Source organism: Neurospora hispaniola (genome assembly GCF_033458365.1).
Source record: "Neurospora hispaniola strain FGSC 10403 chromosome Unknown B0T23scaffold_8, whole genome shotgun sequence".
Lineage (NCBI taxonomy): Eukaryota > Fungi > Ascomycota > Sordariomycetes > Sordariales > Sordariaceae > Neurospora > Neurospora hispaniola.
In genome coordinates, this window is record NW_026944413.1 from 254,749 (window position 1) to 274,952 (window position 20,204).

A 20,204-nucleotide genomic window follows, 5' to 3' on the forward strand; every position below is an offset into this window, starting at 1 on the left:
TCTTTCTTTCCTTCTCCTCTCCCTCTCTCTTTTACTCTTTCTTTAATATTTAATTCTTTATTACTTTTATTAACTACCAACTACTCACCTCTAATTTTTAGTGCTACTATATTAATTATTTTTGAAGATAATAATTTCGAGTTTAAGTAGTGCTTTAATAATATATTGAAAGAATAAGAAGAGTAGTGCGATTTACTTGCTTTTAAGTGCTAACGAACTTCTATTAGATAGGTCGGTATTAAAACGGTATTGCTAATTAAAGATTAATTTCTTTATAAGAAGAAGATTACTATTGTTAAGCTTTCTCTCCTTATCCGGCTAAAGTAGTATATTTCCCTTGTTATTAATTATAATTTAGATTATTCTAATTCGGGATTTAAGTAACTAAATTTTACTACCGGTTTAAATATATATTAAAAAAAAAAAAAAAAAAAAGAAAGGAGTTCAATTCGATTTATTCTGCGCACCCTAGTCGAATACCTTATAGTTACTCTTTTTTAAAGTAATTATTAATGGCACTAAGAGATAGTACGTCTTACGGCGGTCTTACGTCTCCTGTTCCCTAGATCGGCTACATACGCAGTCAATACTAAGATTTGAAGATGAGGATATTCTGAGAGAGATTAGTAATTTACTAATTAAACGTTTATAAAAGATAGTTATAGTAGGGAGTTGAACGCGAGAGCTCTTTAGAACTTACACTAGTAGCAGTTGCGGGCGTCCCCTTAACTGCTATACTACGGGCGTCCCTATAGCACCCCCGGTGGGGCTAGTGATAGTAAGGTAGTTGGAAATAGACTATATTGCTTGATTGGAGCGTTTTGGAGGGTGTTTGTTAGTTTATAGGTAAGATAATAGAAAGATTCGCGGAAGGGGTTAGATCTGGTGATGTTTTGGCTGGTGTTGTGCCCCTGGGTACGAATTCGAGTTGCTAAGAGCCTTCCCGTGCTCCCGTCTTGGCATTTCGACATCTGACCTGCTTACGTAATGTGGATCCAAAGCACGCTTCAATATACACCGGGCATTGCTTGAGCTGAGGATCCAGCATCGCACCGGTGTCTGAGAACTATTTTAATAAAATTAATCATTTATTTAATAATCTATATTGGGAGTTTTATTTCCTATAGGGTATATAGTAGCTACTTATAATTAATTCCATTGAATACTCCCTTTAAATCGAAGAGTATAAGGGATGTTACGGCCCCGAACTTTTAAACCGTATATACTATATTAGTAATTATTTAAATTATAAATTCTATTAAACGGCCTATCCGATTAGTTATTTAGTCCTTTAATAAGAAATTAAACTCTTTAACTACCTGTATTAATCTTTTAATTATAAATATTTCGAGGATTTTTCTAATATTATCAAATAGTAATATAAATTTGTATATACCCGCTAGCCTTTATTAGGCGGTGTTTTTTCTAGGTTTTTTAACAATAATTACTTTCATATCCTTGAATTACTATAAGAAATGTCCGAATTAAAGGTTAGCGGATATAAAATATATTATAATCTACTAGAATAATTATTTATATAATTTTAAAACTTTATTTAAATATTAATTAACCTTAAGGGCTTTATTAAGTAGTATCCGGGAAAGTACGTCCTAAATATCTTCTTCGGTAATTAATTCATTAATAATTATTGAATTAGTACCCTTTAGTAACTTAATCTAATTCAATAAATAATCCGTAAGAATATTTACCTTCGGAAAAAAACAGTCGGTAAAAATCTCGGCCTTACTATTATAGTCTCCGATTTTTACTATTTGTTTATGAATTTAAAGGGCTAATAATTTGAACGGATTTATTAATTATTAAAATCAGGTTTGGATCCACTTTTCTAATAATTAAAATTAATTTAGGTTTTTTAAAACCTCCGCAACGCTTTTATACTACGTAATTTACTATACTTTTACTATTATCTTCTTTTTCCTTATTATAACTTTAATAAAATCCTTCTAATTTAATACTATTTAGTATCCGAATTACATTTAATATATCCGCCGTACTTCCTTTATTGTTATTTTATATTCTAATATTTATTAATTTATTTTTTTCCCTCAATTTTTCTTCTAATATAGGACGAATTCCTCTATTATACTTATAAATTCCCTATCGAACCTATAAAAAGTAAATCCGATATCTTTTATTATATTAATCCTTTCTAGAATTAAGATCCGTTTCTCCGCCGCTTCCTTTACTTTTATTATATTTATAAGACTCTAACTATATCTTTCTTTTTTTTCTACTTTTCTATTCTTTCTTCTTAATTAGATTTAAATTTTTCAAGGGTAATAATTTAAACTAGTTTATTTATACCGCTATATTCCCTAATATTCGGCCTTAACCTCGGGTAATAGTTATATATAATCTATCGTTCTATTTCTTTCTTTTTATATTATATTTTCGAATTTTATTAATTTACTATAGGGGGTAAATAAATTAAATTTCCAGTATTATACCTACGTAAGGAGGCGAATAGTCCCTAAATCAATCCTATTGTCTAAATTCTACTTAAAATAGTAGAAGTTAAAATCCTCTATTATAATTTAATTTCCCGCTAGGGGGCCGGTTTCGAAGAATTCGAAAAACGGTAATCCTTATTAGTATTTTAATATTCCTTATATTAAAATAAGGGAGTAGATAGAATAAACGGTCGTTGGGTCCCTATAACTTTTAAATATTATTATAGCCTAATTTTTCCTAAATTAGAAATTGAAGTCTTTTAAATCTAACTTTTTTATTTATATATATTACTATCCTTCCTCCCTTTAAATAATGAACCCCAAAATACCTCCCGCTGCTTAAATAATAAATATTCCTATTTAAATTCCTACCCAATTCTTAAATTATTTTAATATTATAAGTCTCCTCTTATTTAAGTAAAAGTTTCCCTCTCTTATATAATTTCCCTACGTTCTAATAAAGTATTTTCAATTAGACTATTAATTACCCTAAAATAAGGTTCCTTCTAATTTTATAGCGGAGGATGAGGGTATTACTTTTCTTAGGGAGGGTTGTAGCTGTATAGGAGCTATTACCGTTATACGTCTAGTTCCCCCTTATATTCTATAAATATAGGTAGTAAATATTAATTGGGCTTTATAGGATTAAAGGTTTCAATCGGAAGGTTTAGCCGACGATCTTCCTCGGCCGTCCTTTCTTCATACTTCCTATAAATTATTTTTCTAAAGTAGTAATAATATAGGAATTGGGGGGGGGGGGCGTCCAGTAGGATACATTTATTTATAAACTCTATTATTAATTCTAATACTTTTCTAATAAGGTTCTTATAAGGGGCGAACGCCCGTAGTCTCTTAGTATATACGACGGACGCTTTTATAATAACCTTACAAAAAATAGGACACTCTTTATAACTATAAATAAAATATCCCTTCTTTTTATATAATTTATAATAAACGAATAATTAATCTTCGTTAAACGGGCAATTTATTTTGCCGAAGTAATCTCCTTTATATTTAACTTTACTATATTAGGCGTAAATACCTTTTTAGTAATAAAACTTTACTATATATTTAATTCCCCAATATTTATATTATTATTAAATATTATTTAAAATTTAGAATAATTTATATAGATATACGCCGCCGTCCTAAAGGAAATTCTTTTTAAAAAAAGTATATTACTAACGTAATAGTAATTTCTATAAGGAATAAACCCTTACTTTCTCTATCCCTTCTCTTCTATAGCTGAATTCTAATAATAATTACCTTTATATTTCCTTCCTTCGCTGCTTTTATTAAAATTTCTACTATAATATAATTATTAATATTAATTTAGAGTATATTTCGGACTAGCACGCCTACGGTACTTATAGTAATAAAGGTATCCGGATTAAAAATTTCTTTAACCTATATTTAATTTTACTAATACTAATTATATATAAATTTATCGAATATAATTATATAATTTCTAATTATTAGTATTCTAATAACTATATTAATTATTAAACCGGATTTCTTCTTACTTAAATTTATAATTAGAATTACTTTCGTATCTTCATTTAAATAATTTATAAATTCAATAATAATCGTTATTTCTTTAATTATAAATTACTATTTAAAGTTAAAAGGGGTAAACTTTCAAGTAATAAAAATAAGTAAATATTAAGGAATAGTACCAATCTTATTCGGGATAGCTTTTGCTATAATATTAGCCTAGCGCTTTAATACCTCCTAAGCGCCTTTCTTAATTTCCTTTAGAATATCCTTTTTTAAATTATTAAAATCCTTCTTAGTAATAAATTGGTCGATTCTAACCTTGTTAGCCTCGGTTCGTAGGGACCTGCTTTTTCTAATATATACCTTTATAAATTCAAAAAATAATTTTCGATTTAGCGTCGGTCTTCAGTCGAAATAGTATTGTAGTTTGTAGATTTATTCGCTTTAGCGATCAATATCTTTAGTATTTTATTATTTTCTCTCTTATTTTCCGAAATTTCCATAGTAAGTATAGCTTGAAGGTCGTTACAAATTAAAATTTCTACGAGCGGGTTATAAATATCATTTTCGAACCTATAAATACCGCTATCGATAACTATTAGTAATAACAATATAACGCTATCGTTACGTTCGTCGTAGGATATCGTAAGGGATATAAACGACCTTCCTAAATCGATTACCGTTATTAGTTTTCGTTTTAGAGCACTCCTCGACCAGAAATCGGCGTTTCCCGGTTTCGGCGTCATTGGATTAATATAATAGAAAATATTAAATTCACCTTTCGCAAGTTTAATAGAGAATTTATAAATATTATGGAGGAATTTATCCTATATTAGAATGAAAATCGAAGGAAAAGAGTAAATCAATAAATATTAGGATACAAAATAATGATAAAAGAAGCGTAGCGGATATATTAAATATAGTTTGGATATTGAATAATATTAGAATAAAAGGATTTTATTGAAGTTATAATAAAGAAGAAAGGAATAATAGTGAAATTATAGTAGGCTACGTAATATAAAAGTATTATAAAAGTTTTAAAGAATTTGAATTAATTTTAATTATTCAAGAGGTAGGTTTAAACCCGAAGTTACCGACTAATAAATCTGTTTAAATTACTAACCCTTTAAACCTACGAAAGGGTAATAGAAATTGGAAATTATAGTAGCAAGGCCAAGATTCTTACCGACTACTTTTTCCTAAAGGTAAATGTTCTTATAGACTATCTACTAAATTAGATCAAATTCTTGGAAGGCGTTAACCTAATAACTATTAATAAATTAATTACCGAAAAGAATATTTAAGATGTACTTTCCTAAATAGTATTTAATAAAACCCCCGGGGTTAATTAATCTTTAAATAAATTTCTAAAATTATATAAAGAATAATGATAATAATAATCTTGTTCCCTGTACTATATAACTATAGTGCCATCTTGGCATAGGGTCCTTCTCTATTTCCCTAGAGGGGAAAACCGTACGGCGTTAAGCGCCGCCGGATGAAAACCCTTAACTATATTTCGATTATAGATTTTATACCGCTCCTACTTTACTTATAACTATAATAATTCTTACTTACCGCTATAGCGAACTAATTTCGTCTCTCCTACTATTATATTATCCTAATATTAAAATAATAAGAATAATAGGAATAAAATTTAAATTTAGAACGTTATTTCCCTTTACTATCCTTCTATCCTAATATTTACTACTCCTTCTTCTACTTTCTCCCCACTACCCTATCCCGTCTTCCTATCTATTATACTACTTCCCTACTTCCTTATCCCGTTTATAATTACCTCCGCCCCGGCCCTTTACTTTTTACCCTATAATTCTACCTTTATTTATAATAATATAAGGACCCTCTCCTTCTTTTATATAATCCTCCCTATAGCGCCCCTTCCTAACTCCTATCCTCCTTCTTCCCTATTATAATTTTATTTACAATAGTTTCCTCTAACCGTTATCGCCCTATCCCAATCGATTTAACCTCGGATATAAAGGTCTCTTCTTTTAAATTATCCCTTAACCCTATATCCCTAGTATATTTAGAGTCCGTAGCCTTCGCCCGCTTCCTCTATAATTTTCTTAATTTTATAATTCTTTAAAACCGGTATAGTTTTTTTCCCCCGTCCTTCTAATTTATACGCTAACCCAACTAGTATTATCTATAAAATTCCTTCCTTATATTATACTTTAAATTTAATTATTTACTTAAAGACCGGCGATAAATTTACCTCCCCAACGCCTTCCGTACGGTTATTATTAGTAAGGTCTATTACGTTTCGGCGTCCGGTAGGTTCTTTATTTTCTATTCCTTTCCTTATTATTATTTAACTCCTATATTATAATTACCGGTTCTCAAAACGCAATTTATATTTATACTACTAAAAAATATATATTAAACGTCCCTACTTGTCTTTACAACGTTTATAACACTATTTAAACGGTAATTATTATTATATTATCTGGTAGTTAACCTAATTTTGATTAGAGACTTAAATCCTTCGTTCGTATTACTAATAACTTTACTAATTATATATATATATATATTTAAAGTATAACGACCTCCCTATTAATATTCGTACTTTTCTCCGCCCCCTATATTTCAATATTGCCAATTTTCTATAGAAGGGTTACTATAAATTAATTATAAAGAATATTTATTACAGTTATACCCACTCCCTCCCCGGCAGTAGTATTATAAACTTAGTCCGGATTATCCTTAATTTTAATAGCAGTACTATCATTTTTATATATATTATATCCGGTAGTAGTATTATTACTATTCTTATTCGTATAGTCTTTAATATTAGTAATAATAATTTTACTCCTAGTAGCCTAATAGCCGGCGATACTCCTAACTATTACGCTCTAAATAAGGATTAGGTTTAATAGTACTATAAGGTTACTACGAATTAAACTTATATATTAGTATTATTCGAATAATTCCTGTAATATAATTAAACGTTTCGTTAAGTAGCACTTCGGTTTTCATTATAATTATAATTTAAATAGTACCCGTAACTAGTATAATTATCCCTCTCTATCCCTATATTTTATTATTGTAACATTACTAATATTTTATTCCTTTTTTAGGAATATTTTATAAATTCCTTGCGCTACACCTCTTTTAATTTAATTATTAGACGGTATTCCTTCAGCCTCTCTAATTTTAATGCCCAAAAAAGAATCCTCTCGGCTTTAATTACATTGTCCAAATATTCTTAGAATTCTTCCTTTATTAGTATTATGGTTCTTGCACAGTGGGCACAAGTGTAAGGCAAATTGTATATTGAAAAGGTTCGACAAAGAGAGAAAGAGTTCTATATATATAGATAGGAGGGCGGATTGCACTCTTATACTAGTGGGCGCACGCGGTAGTTAGGGATCGCAATAGTCATATATATTTGGAGGCTCCTAAACTATAGCTCCTAAGCAGTAATCCTATAACATTACCCCCTACTAATTTAAGGCCCCACCTTTCGGTCCGCCGGCTGCCCTACTTTAATATAGTTAATTCGGTAATTGCAATTCCCTCCTCTTTCCTTCTTCTTCTCTATTAATCATTATAATAACAATTATAATAATAACCCACCCCTACTATTCTTTCCTTTACTATTCTATTATTATTACTATACGTCCCTTTTCGTAAGCCCCGCGTCCTTTTTCAATTAATCCCGAATTTCTAATTATACTTTCCTTAATTTAACTCCCTACTAACCTCCTTATAATTAGAAGAGTAACCCTCCGCGCACCCACCCCATTCCCTACATACACCCAAAAACCCAAAATAGTGGGCCCAGACAGCCGATGACACCTGACATCGTAAATCCCGTTTTTACCCGCAAAATTTCGTCTTTTCAATGTACGTAACATTGTTATACCTTAGTGATTTTTTCCTCCTTTTTTCACACGGCCAGTTACACCCACTTTACATTGCCAGCTATCGCATATCGCGACGCATTACTAGTATACAATAATACAACACTCTTAACGTACATAATTAAATCAATTACCCTTAATTATCTATAAATATAATTAATCGCGTACAATTGCTAATAATCGATAGATATCGTCTCTAATTTCCCAGAATGCCTCCTCTTCAATATAACCTCGCCGTCGTTGTAATTCGACTTTTTCGTTATTTACCTTTATAAATAATTATACCTCTTTCGATAGTAACGCTAAATAGACTATCCCTCCCAACGATAGCGCCTTTATTCTATTACTAACCGACCTAGATTCTATAATAGATAAGGTTATTAAAATATATTATTAGTATAAATTTAGAGTATCTATACTTCGTACTAACTACTTTAAGAAGGGATTATATATTAGTAAACTCTATTACAAAGTCTTTTAATATAATTATACCGAACCTATACCCTATCCAAATGCTAATCCTTATAAGAAACAACGTACGACTATTCGAAAGATTGCCAACAAATATCCCTTCCGCATTATAGTACAATACTTGAAAAAGAACAACTACAAATATACTATTAGGGCACTCGATCGTACACACAAAGGCTACCCTCTATTACGAGATTTATTAAACTATTTAATCTTTAAATAATAGTTTTTAAATATTAATAATTATTAGGATATTACGAATTTCCTTCGTTAATAGGAATTAACTATACGTATTATATACGCAATAGTTAAAGAACGTTACCCTAAGCTATTACTTATATATAAGGACTTTGAGAATATATGATAAAAGATACGTCAATAAAATAACGGGGGTTATACTAATATATAAATATTTGTATACAATTTCGAAAGTAATAGGCTTATAGTATTTTAATACTACCTTTTTAATTACTATAAGAATAACGAAGGTTAATAAAAGGAGGAACCAAGCATACTACAATACAATTTCTAATATTTAAAGAAGTAAGAGAAAATATAGAAGTAATATCTATATACCTTACTCCTTAATACTATATATAAAATGAACCGTTATTATATGCCAATCGTATAAGATATTGCAATCACCCTTAAAAAATCGTCTATACCAATCTTTTAAATAATTATTAATAACAAGAAGGACGAAGGATTTAACTAGTTTATTAATAATATTAGGAAGACGATAGAGGAATTATCAATCCCTAAACTATTAATTATTATTATTAACGGTGATAATTAATTTATTAGGGCTATTAACCGAATCTATTAACCGTTCAATATTAATACTATATATAGTATATTAATTGCAACGTAATTGAATACTTTAAGGATGACTAGGAGTGTATGGAACCTAATAATAAGTAAAATAAAGATAATAGGGAGGGTAACAAGAAGTTTGAAGAGGGGGAGGATAGTAGTAATAATTCTAATAACCCAACCTTATATATATAACAGTTATATCGAGAGCCAATTGACTAGAGTAATCAAAATAACCTTAATTGATTATACTATATATATTAAAAGGTCAAAATAATTACTAGAATGTAGGCTAGGTTTAGTCCGCTTTCTAATAAAGTCGCTAATATAAGAGTAGGGTTTTTTTATGTATAGTAATATATAATTTATACCCTATCGATAACGGAGTTTAAAAGCGCTTTATTACTTCTATATTATTAATTTAGGGATACCTAGGAAACTATTATTAATTAAATTACGAATAATTTACTCCCTTATAAGACTAAGTAGGCTAGTTACTATATTAAGTACTATTTTAATTATAGGTAGCGGACTATATTATTAAATAAATCTAATAATAATTTTTTAAAATCGTATAATTTATTTATTTGTAGTAGTCTAATTAATTTTTATCGAGTTAATAACTAGTACGTTATCCGTCGTTATACCTACTTTAAAGAGGTTGTTGCTAAGTTATTATTTTATATATATATAGACTAAATTGGGCGCCTATAGGTAGGTAATACTCTTCTTAATATTATATTGTAAGTATATAAATTACTTATACGTTAATATAATTAATTAAAAATTACCCTCCTTATTACGAATTATCCGAATATATTTCTTAAATTATATACTAAATAATTTAAAATCTAATATAGTCTCCCTTGTACCTATAAAATAGAGGTAAAGAGGGAAGCTAGCAAGACGGTCTTAATTATAAAGGATAATTACCATCTATTCTGGTATTTAACTTAATAATGGATAAGACTACTATTATCTTCTACCCGGGTTAACCTTATATTAACTACTATATTAGGATATAGTAGATAGATATCTACATTTTCACTAAACCGCCAAGGGTATACCCAAAGGTCGCCCTCCTAAATAGGGTAGTCCGTTTAGAAATAAAGCTATTCTACTAAGTGCCTTATCAATTAGAGTAGCCCGAAGTAAGAAAGTTAGTAAGAAGGCGGTAGTACCCCGTAGTAGATTAAAGAATATTTAATTTATATAAGTATTAGTGCGGTGTAATTATTCCCAATATAAGGCGGGGCCTAATATCGAGTAGTTTAATACCTAAAATAAAGTACGTAATTGTATTGAAATTACTAATAATAATAATAGTAATAATAAGTTAGGAAGGTATTGGGTGGCGAGAGCACGGGAGCAAAGAGTAAAGGAGTAGAGAATTATTAAAATATTATTAACTTCCTCGTCTAACGAACTCTTTAAGCTATTTAAGCTATTACATATTAATATTTAATAGTAGAGTACAATCGAGTCTAATTATCTATAACCAATATTAATTGAATAGAACTGTTAATTTCAACAGTATCGTTTTACACTAAACACTATACAGATATCACCAGAATTACGTAATTAGGTAACCCAGAAATCTAACTAAGGTCCCTAATATGCAAAACGACGAAACTTATACCCAAAATACGGTTATTTACATGCTAGCTGCCTTGGGGGTTTTTGGGTGTATATAGGGAATGGGGTGGGTGCGCGGAGGGTTACTCAATTAGAAATCGAAAAGATTATTATATTATCCCCTACTAATCCCTATACGCCCGGCTCTAGCGCCTACTACGGCCGCCCGCCTAGCTTTAAAAATAATACACCCTCCTTCGTTTATATTTATAAATCAGAAGGTATTGCCCGCAAGGGTTAAATTGCAGCTACTTAAACTTAAAAAGTAATTGTAGCTATAATTACTATTCTTCGTACCCTTAAGGCGAAGGAGGAGGCCCGCCGCGCCGTTTGTACTAACTTTGCTACGGAGGCCGAGGCCCTACTAAAGGCTATTAAATTTGTAAATCAATATTTTTTTCCTTCTTTTATTTCCTTTTTACTAATTTAAACGATTTTTTTATTCAAGGCGACTACGAGTCTGCCCCTACCAACGAGCCGGTCTACTATTATTGCATTCTTAATAGCCTACAGTACGCGCACTCCTCGGCGGGCCACGCCTACCAAGAGTATACCCGCATTCGCCACGCCTACGCCCCGGCCCCTAATTACCTATTATCAGTTATATATATTTAGGATTCGCTATCCGATAACAAGTATAAGGGTACCTACGCTACTCGGAAGAATAGTATTGGGTATATTAAATATTCGCCGGTTGTTCGCTATTCTTAGGTAGTGCGTACTACTACCCGGCAATTCGCCTAAGGTTACGCTACCTTCAAGAATAAGGGCTATACTAATACTTCCCAATATATATTACCCGTTTCTCCTTTTTTTTTAATTAATATACTAAATAGATTTTAATTATATTTAGGGAGACCCTCAATACTATTCTTATTAGCCGTGTTGTAGGCGTTGGTACTGCAGCCTTCAAAATTTTAAAGAATTGCCTAAACTCTATTAAAACTTTATTTAGACTATTTAATTAGCTTTATTACTATTACCTTTAGTACGGAAGAAGAGGAGGGTAGTATAACGGAGGAGGAGGAGGAAGAGGAGGAGGAGGAGGGTAGTAGTAGTAAGGAAGAGGAAAATATAATAATAGAGAATAATATTAATATTCAAATATTAATTTATATTGTTATTTTCGCTTGTAGGCCCGGTACTGTTAGTAGAAAGGGGGAGGGCGTTAGTTAATAGTAATTACGGCTTCGATTTACTTTTTAAAATAAAGATCCTACCCTTGGGTATATACCTCCTTCTATTTAACTATTTCCTATATATAATATTAATATTAGAGTCCGTTATTAAATTTAATAGGGCCGAATTTAGCCTCAAAGAGGTTTAATACTTCTATCTTTTGGAATTCTTCTAACGGTTCTTATATAAATTTAATATACCCTACCTATTTAATTAAGACTTCTCTAACGAAACTCCGACCTACGGTTATATTCTTTATATATAGGATTTTATTTATTTTGTATTCTTCCTTACTATTAATTATAATTGCCGGTAATTAGGGATTAATATATTCCTAAATAAAGAGAGGGGATTCTTCTATCCTTTTTATTTAATTAATATAGAAATTCGTAAGTCCTTTCTTAGGTACGTTCAATATAATAATATATAGGAAGGGGACGTTGGTAATAGTATATTTTATATATAATTAATCGAGTTTCTTCTTTAATTGTATTATTAGGAAATTTCCTAAATTTATTTAAATTTTATTTCTAAATTGGAATTTCTCCGTTAGGCGCCTTTTTTTTCTACTTATTACTCTATCTCTTATATAGCCGCCTTTATAAATACTCAGTATAGATCTATAATTTATTAAAGTTTTTAGATAAATTCGGCTTTTCGTTATTTAAAGGAATTTAATTTTAGGGGTACTATTGGACGAAGTATTGAAATAATAGTGTTAGAGTAATAATTGTAGGTTGTAAAAAAGGGAGAGATACTAATAAAGGAGTTAATACGGTTATTAATCGCTATTTGTATAGTAAGGAGCCAATAATCCTAATCGTCCTACTATTAATTAATATAAATACGTAAAAAGGTTAATACCTTTTAATTTATCCTTTTAAGGCCTCTGTTGATTTATAGGTAGTAAATTGTATTAAACTTCCGGTTAATATTTGGAAGGAGGTAGAAGTAGGCCTAGAATTCACTTATCTAATTAGTTCCTTCATTATTAATAATAGACTCTAACTATTAATAGTAGCGAATAAAGTATTAGAAGAAGTATTTTGTATCTCTTTTAACGGTTATATTTTTTATAGGTTTTAGAATAATTTCTTTATTTAAGCGGTCTTTAATAACCTAAAAATTATAGAAACCGTAAATTAGCCGCAAATTTATAATAAGGTTTAATAATAATCTTGTTCCCTATACTATATAACTATAGTACCTTTCTGGCATAGGGTCCTTCTCCAGTTCCCTAGAGGGGAAAACCGTACGGCGTTAAGCGCCGCCGGATGAAAACCCCCAACTACATCTCGGTCGTGGATTTCACGCCGCTCCTACTTTGCTTACAATTATGACGGTTCTCACCCACCGCCACAGCGAACTGATCTCGTCTCTCCTACCGCTGCGTCATCCCAACATTAGAATAATAACAATGTCTTATTCCCTTCTTAGGAGTGTCTTACAAATTCCTCGCGCTACTCCTCTTTTAATTCGACTACTAGACGGTATTTCTTCAACCTTCCCAACCTCAATACCCAAAAAAGAATCCTCTCGGCTTTAATTCCATCGTCTAAATATTCTTAAAATTCTTCCTTTATTAGTAGCTAATTTTCGGGGTCCGATTAAAAGAGAATATCCGTATTAAGGCAATTCAGAATTATATAGGCAAAGGTCTCCTTTTCGAACCCGTATATATAGATAGGTATTAGGACGTCTAATACTTTCCTCCGGTAGAAGAAAACCCGAAGGCTAATAACCTCTATCCTAATTTAAATTAGAAGGGAATTCCTCGCTTTAATTAGTAGGTACAACTCATTATCTTCATCCTCTAACGTCCGTTACCTCCCCTTCTTTTTCTTTATATTAATTATATATAATTAAAGAGCCTCTCTATTAAATTTAGGGGTAAACTTGGTAATAATAAATTTATATTCCTAATTTAATTTAATTACTATTATTGCTAAATAGTAATTATAATATAATATTTATTTTCAATTCATTATATCCTCTAATTATTCCTCTCGGTCGGCGGCTATCGGTCCCAGGATTTATAATAATAGTAGTTAGGTCCCTAATTCTAAGGGGGGACCGGCTATCATTATTAATAACTTTTCTATTAGTACCTATATTCTAGCCTACCGAATTTTAATTATACTGCTTTTTAATTTATTAGCGGATAGTTAACCCTTAATCTATTAAGTCTAAATATAATTAATAATTTAAATTATAATCCTCCAGACGAACCTAATTTAATTTATTTTAGTAAGCCTCTCTTTAAAAGTTCGGACCTTTTTATTAAAATAGAGGTTAAATAGTAGATAAAAGGTTTCTATTTTTAAATTCTATATTAACGTAGCTTTATACGCCCTAGTAATAACTTTTAAATATTTAATTTAGTATTTCGCTAACCTGATTACTATCCTTCGCAATTTCCTATAAATTTCAGTTAATTAATAGAATATCAAGGTTCTATATATAATAGTATTATAAATATATTTAATATATATTTCCTTCGCCCGAATAAAGGAATAACCTTATATCTTCACTACTAATCTTATAAATATATTTATTTAAATCTTTATTTTTCATTTTACTACTTCTATATAAATTCTATAATTAAATTTACAGTCTAACTAGACTATTAGGAATCTTGTAAATTCTATTAATTAAAATACTATATCCTTAAATTAAAAAATTTCTATCCTTAATACTTTTATTTGTATAAAATATATTAGTTCCGTTTTATTTACTTTAAATTTTATATCTCTCATTCCTATTTATTCCGAATATATTTCCTATATTACCTATAAAGTCCGGCAGTTCTCTTTTATAATATATACTACTATAATAATATTAATATTATTTGCGAAGCCGATTATAATTATATTTAAAATCATAATTAACTTTTAATATAGTAGGGTAATAAAACAAATACATAGAATAAAGGAGAGGAGGGAATTTTAGGGTATATTTATAGTAATAGTATAGGGGTAGGATATTTCGTTATTAAAAAAGAGGGAACTTCTTTTACTAACGATAAAATTAGTTATTTATTTAATAATCTATATTAGGAGCTATATTTCCTATAGGGTATATAGTAATTACTTATAATTAATTCTATTGAATATTCCCTTTAAATCGAGGAGTATAAGGGACGTTACGGCCCTAAATCTCTAAATTATATATACTATATTAATAATTACCCGGATTATAAACTCTATTAAATAATTTGCCCAATTACCTAATTAGCCCTCTAATAGGAAATTAAATTCTTCGGCTATTTATATTAATCTTTTAACTATAAATATTTTTAAGATTTTGCTAATATTATTAAATAATATAAGTTTCTATACGCCCGCTAGCCTTTATTAAGCGGTATTGTTTCTAGGTTTTTTAAGGATAATTATTTTCGTATCTTTGAACTACTATAAGGAATACCCGAATTAGAGGCTAGCGGATATAAGATATACTATAACCTACCGGAATAATTGTTTATTTAATTTTAGGAATTTATTTAAATATTAATTAACCCCAAGGGCCTTATTAGGTATTATCCGGGAAAGTGTGTCCTAAATATTCTCCTTAGTAATTAGTTCACTAATAATTATTAAGTTAATACTCTTCAATAATTTAATCCAATTTATTAAATAATTTATAAGGACGTTTACTTTTAGGAAAAAGTAATTAGTAAAAATCTCAATTTTATTACTATAGTCTCCGATTTTTATTGCCCCTTTGTAAATTTAAAGGGTTAATAATTTAGGTAGATTTATTAATTAATAATTCCGGGTCTAAATTTACTTCTCTAGTAATTAAAATTAACTTAGGTTCTTTAAAACCTCTATAATACCTTCGTATTATATAGCCTACTATATTTTTACTATTATCTTCTTCTTCCTTATTATTATTTTAATAAAATCCCTTTAATTAAATATTATCCGGTATCCAAATTATATTTAATATATCCGCTATACTTCCTTTATTACTATTCTATATCCTAATATTTACTAATTTACTCTTCTCCCTCGACCTTTCTTCCGGTATAGGACGAATTCTTCTACAATACTTATGAATTCCCTATCGAACCTATAAAAGTCGAATTCGATATTTTCCGCTATATTAATCCTTTCTAAAATTAAGATCTATTTCTCCGCCGCTTCCTTTACCTTTATTATATTTATAAAATTCTAACTATATCCTTCTTCTTTTTTTACTTTTCTATTCCTTTTTTCTAATCAAATTTAAACTTTTCAAAGGTAATAGTCCGAACCGGTTTATTTGTACCGCTACGCTCCCTAATATTCAATTTCAACCCCGGGTAATAGTTATATATAATTAATTATCCTATCCCTTTCTCTTTATATTATATTTCTAAATTTTATTAATTCGCTATAGGGGGTAAATAAATTGAATTTCTAGTATCGTACTTATATAAAGAGGCGAATAGCCTCCGGGCTAATCCTATTCTCTAAATCCCAATTAGGATAATAAAGGTTAAAATCCCTAATTATAATTTAGTTTTCCGCCGGAGGGCCGGTCTTGAGGAATTCGAGAAGCGGCGACCCCTATTAGTATTTTAGCGTTCCTTACGTTAGGATAGGGGAGTAAATAGAATAGACAATCGTTCGGTCCCTTTAGTTCTTAAATATTATTACGGTCTAGTTTTTCCTAGATTGGAAGTTTAAGTCTTTTAAATCCCACTTTTTATTTATATATATTACCGCCCTTCCCCCTTCTAAATAATTAACTCCGAAATACCTCCCGCCTCTCGGACGGTAGATATCCCTATTTAAGTTCCTACCCGGCTCCTAGATTGCTATAACGTCGTAGGTCTCCTCTTGCTCGAATAGAAGTTTCCCTCTCTCATACAACTTCCCCACGTTGCAATAGAGTATTTTATGATAAGGTTTATTTAAATATATTTATAGAATTAGTCGGGAGTATTTAGGGGAAGGAGGTATCTATATTTGTATATTCTCTATTACTTAGTACAGCTATATGTTTTATAGTTCTTGAGGAAGCGATGTATTTGAGTTTAAAATAACGGCCAATAGAATTTTTTTGTAATAGCGGCGATAATACCCTTTCGTCCGGGGTAGTTTATAATTTTAAATTTATAAACCTGCTAAATAAATTGTATTTATGATTCGTTGCGCGGGTCTTAGGTTTAAGTATCTACTTCTTTAGTTACGGGTTGTTTAGGGATTTAGAGTTTATTTCTATATATAAGCCTTCCTTAAGAGTTAATATTGTATTTAGTTATTTATAATTAGAGGCCGGTACTAGTAAGGAACGACCGGTCGCCTTTCTTTACTATTAGGTAAACGTTTCGGTAAATAGTATTAGCGAAGATAGTTTGGTTCTAAAGTTTCTGTAAATCCGGATTATTAAATACTTTAATATTAAATAGATTTATAACCTCCCCGCCGACCGAAATTGCGGTTATACGTATATATTTATATAAAGCCTTGTTAAACATAAATTATAGGTCTCTTACCTTTAAATCCTCGCTATTAGGGTAGTCTTATTTGCGCTTTAATATAGCGTCGGGTACTATAATTTCCTTATTAGGATAATAAATTAAATTGAAATTAAACCAAAAGAATTCTTTAACCTAGCGGGTTTACTATTTTAATAAATACTACTACTCTATAAAATATTCCAAATTCCTATAATCGGTTAAATAGTAAATTAGTAGTAAGAACGAAGCTCTACGGATTATTAATTAAAGTAATGAATAATAGTAAATATTTCCTTATTATAAAATAAGTAATTTCGTTTAATAGAGGTTAAATTTTAAGAGTAGAAAGTAATAGTATATTTACCGCTATTAACCTCTTATATAAGCACTCCCTCTAAGGCGAATCCGTTATAATTGGTCTTTAGGAAAATTAATTTATTGGGGTCGAATTCTATAAGGATAGGTACTTTAGTAAATAAATCTTTTATTATATTAAAAACCTACTATTATTCTTCTCCCTATATAAATTCTATTCTTTTATCTATGAAAATATTTAATAGGCTAGCAATTTTAAAAAAGTTCTTAATAAAAATCCGGTAGTAGTTTATAAAGCTTAGGAAGCTTTAGATTCCTTTTTATAACCGGGGCGCTTCCTATTCTTTAATTATATAAACCTTTTTAGGGTCCGCTTCGATATTAATTGCTATATATATAATAAATCTTAAATATTTCACCCTTTTTATTACAAACTCGTACTTATCAAGGTCTAAGTATAAATTAACCTTATTCAACTTTTTAAAAATTAAGCGAATTTTATATATATAATCTAAACGGGAATTATTAGAATAGATAAGGATATCGTCTACATACGTTAATACAAAATTGTCTAAATATTTCTTCAAAATAGAGTTAATATATTTATAAAAGGTAGCCGGGGCGTTGCTAAAACTAAAAGGAGTAATTATCTATTTAAAGAGCCCGAAGTATATAAAGTAGGCTATTTTCTATTTTTTACCTTCCGCTATCCTAATTTTATAGAACGCTTATACAAGGTCGATCTTCGTTAGTTATTTCGCTCCCTTTAAATTATAAAGCATTTCCTTAATTAGGGGGGGGGGGGGTAATAATTAGGCTTAGTAATAGCGTTGAATTTCCTATAATTGTAGTAAAAGTATAATCCACCTCCTAGTTTCCTTATGAATAGTACCGGTACTATAGCTTCCGAACGGTTGAATTTAATAAAACTTTTATTAAATAAATCTCTAAATATTTTCTTTAATACTAAAAGTTTTTTGTAGAATATGTTATATAATAAACCTACTAATATTAGGAGGTCGATACTATACATATTTTTTTTATTTTAATATAATAGTCTACGCCCAGCTTATATAGGTTTAATTTATTAACCTCCTATTTTATAAATAATAGAATAAAATCGTAGAGTTCTACGGGGATAATCTTCCTAAATTCTACCTCTATCTTTAATTTTTTTAGTGCTAGGGCCCTTTTTATGTTTTATAGTAAGAATACTATAATTAGGACTACGTAATCTCTTTTAAGGTTGCGGATAAAATTAATAAAATATATAACCCCTACTATTATAATTATTTTTATTTTTAATTCCTTAGTATAAGGAGTACGTTAGTTAATATAAGGGAGCTACTTATAGGTACTTCCGTACTAGAGTCTCTTCTAATATAGGATAGAGAAAGATTTGCTATAGGAGAGTTAAAGCTTCCTTAGAATGATTGGATATTCTAATTGGGGTATTACGTAAATATTAATTAATTGACGGTAATTACCTACTTTTATAAAGAAGGTAATTATTTAATTAATTTTGATTCCTTTTATAACCCTAGAAACCTCTTTAATTTAACGGGTTTTAATATTAATATAAGGGAGGTATAAGTCTTATATAAGGGTTTCATTAATTATAGTATAATATTAGTAATCTTTATTTATTAATATATATATAAAGTTTTTATTTTAAATCATAATTAGTATTTCTATTACTTCTCCTTTTAGTACTATTACGCTAGCCGCTATTCGAATTTTAATATTCTTGGGGGATAGGGATAAAGGAATGTGAATAGTTATTATAAGGGGGAATTCCGGATCCCGATTATAAACCGGAATTAGACTTTTCCCTATTAGGAAGGAATTAACGTATTATCTTTGCTTCCTTTAAATAAAGGGGCGTAAATATTAGTACTAATAATAATAAACGTAATAGAAGTAGCTTAAATCCGTATTCTATTCGAATTAATAATTAGGGTATATAGGTATTAAGTTTATATATAGCCACTCCTTCTATACTTTAAATAATAGTTTTATTTCCTCTACTTATAGTAATCTTCATTTAAAATCTATTTAATATACTATTTATCCGTACTACTAGTTAAATGGTATTAGTTTTAGGCAATTTTAGTGGCGGTTATAAGGATATTTCTATTTATATTTTAGAATACGGAATTAGTCCCTACCAAACCGGTAGTACTAATAGAAGTAATAGTAGTATATAAGGATAGGGTAGAGCCGTGATTATTAGAATACAGTTAACCTCCCTTATTTTTCTTCTAAATTTAATAAAGTATTTAACCGGGTCTAATTTATTTAAAGTTTTATATAATAATATAAAAGTATTTCACGTATTGATTATATTCTATAAGTATGGTAATAGGGATTAGTAATTATTCAATCTCTTTTACTAGAAAACCCTTTGATTAAATAAAGCGAAAGTCGTTAGTCCGAATAGTATTGCTGGTAATAGTAAGTATTTATTTAAATTTAGGTAGGAATTCGCCTAAG

The 20,204-nt window shown here is 29.3% G+C and overlaps 1 protein-coding gene across 1 annotated transcript; it reads right to left on the reverse strand.

Moving 5' to 3' along the window:
* Positions 1-7,675: 7,675 nt before the first annotated feature.
* Positions 7,676-7,846, reverse strand: B0T23DRAFT_324935 (uncharacterized protein; the record flags this gene model as incomplete). Its single annotated transcript, XM_062835469.1, has 1 exon — positions 7,676-7,846. The coding sequence occupies one exon, from the start codon at positions 7,844-7,846 to the stop codon at positions 7,676-7,678; it is 171 nt and encodes a 56-aa protein (XP_062689001.1).
* Between the last annotated feature and the right edge of the window lie 12,358 nt (positions 7,847-20,204).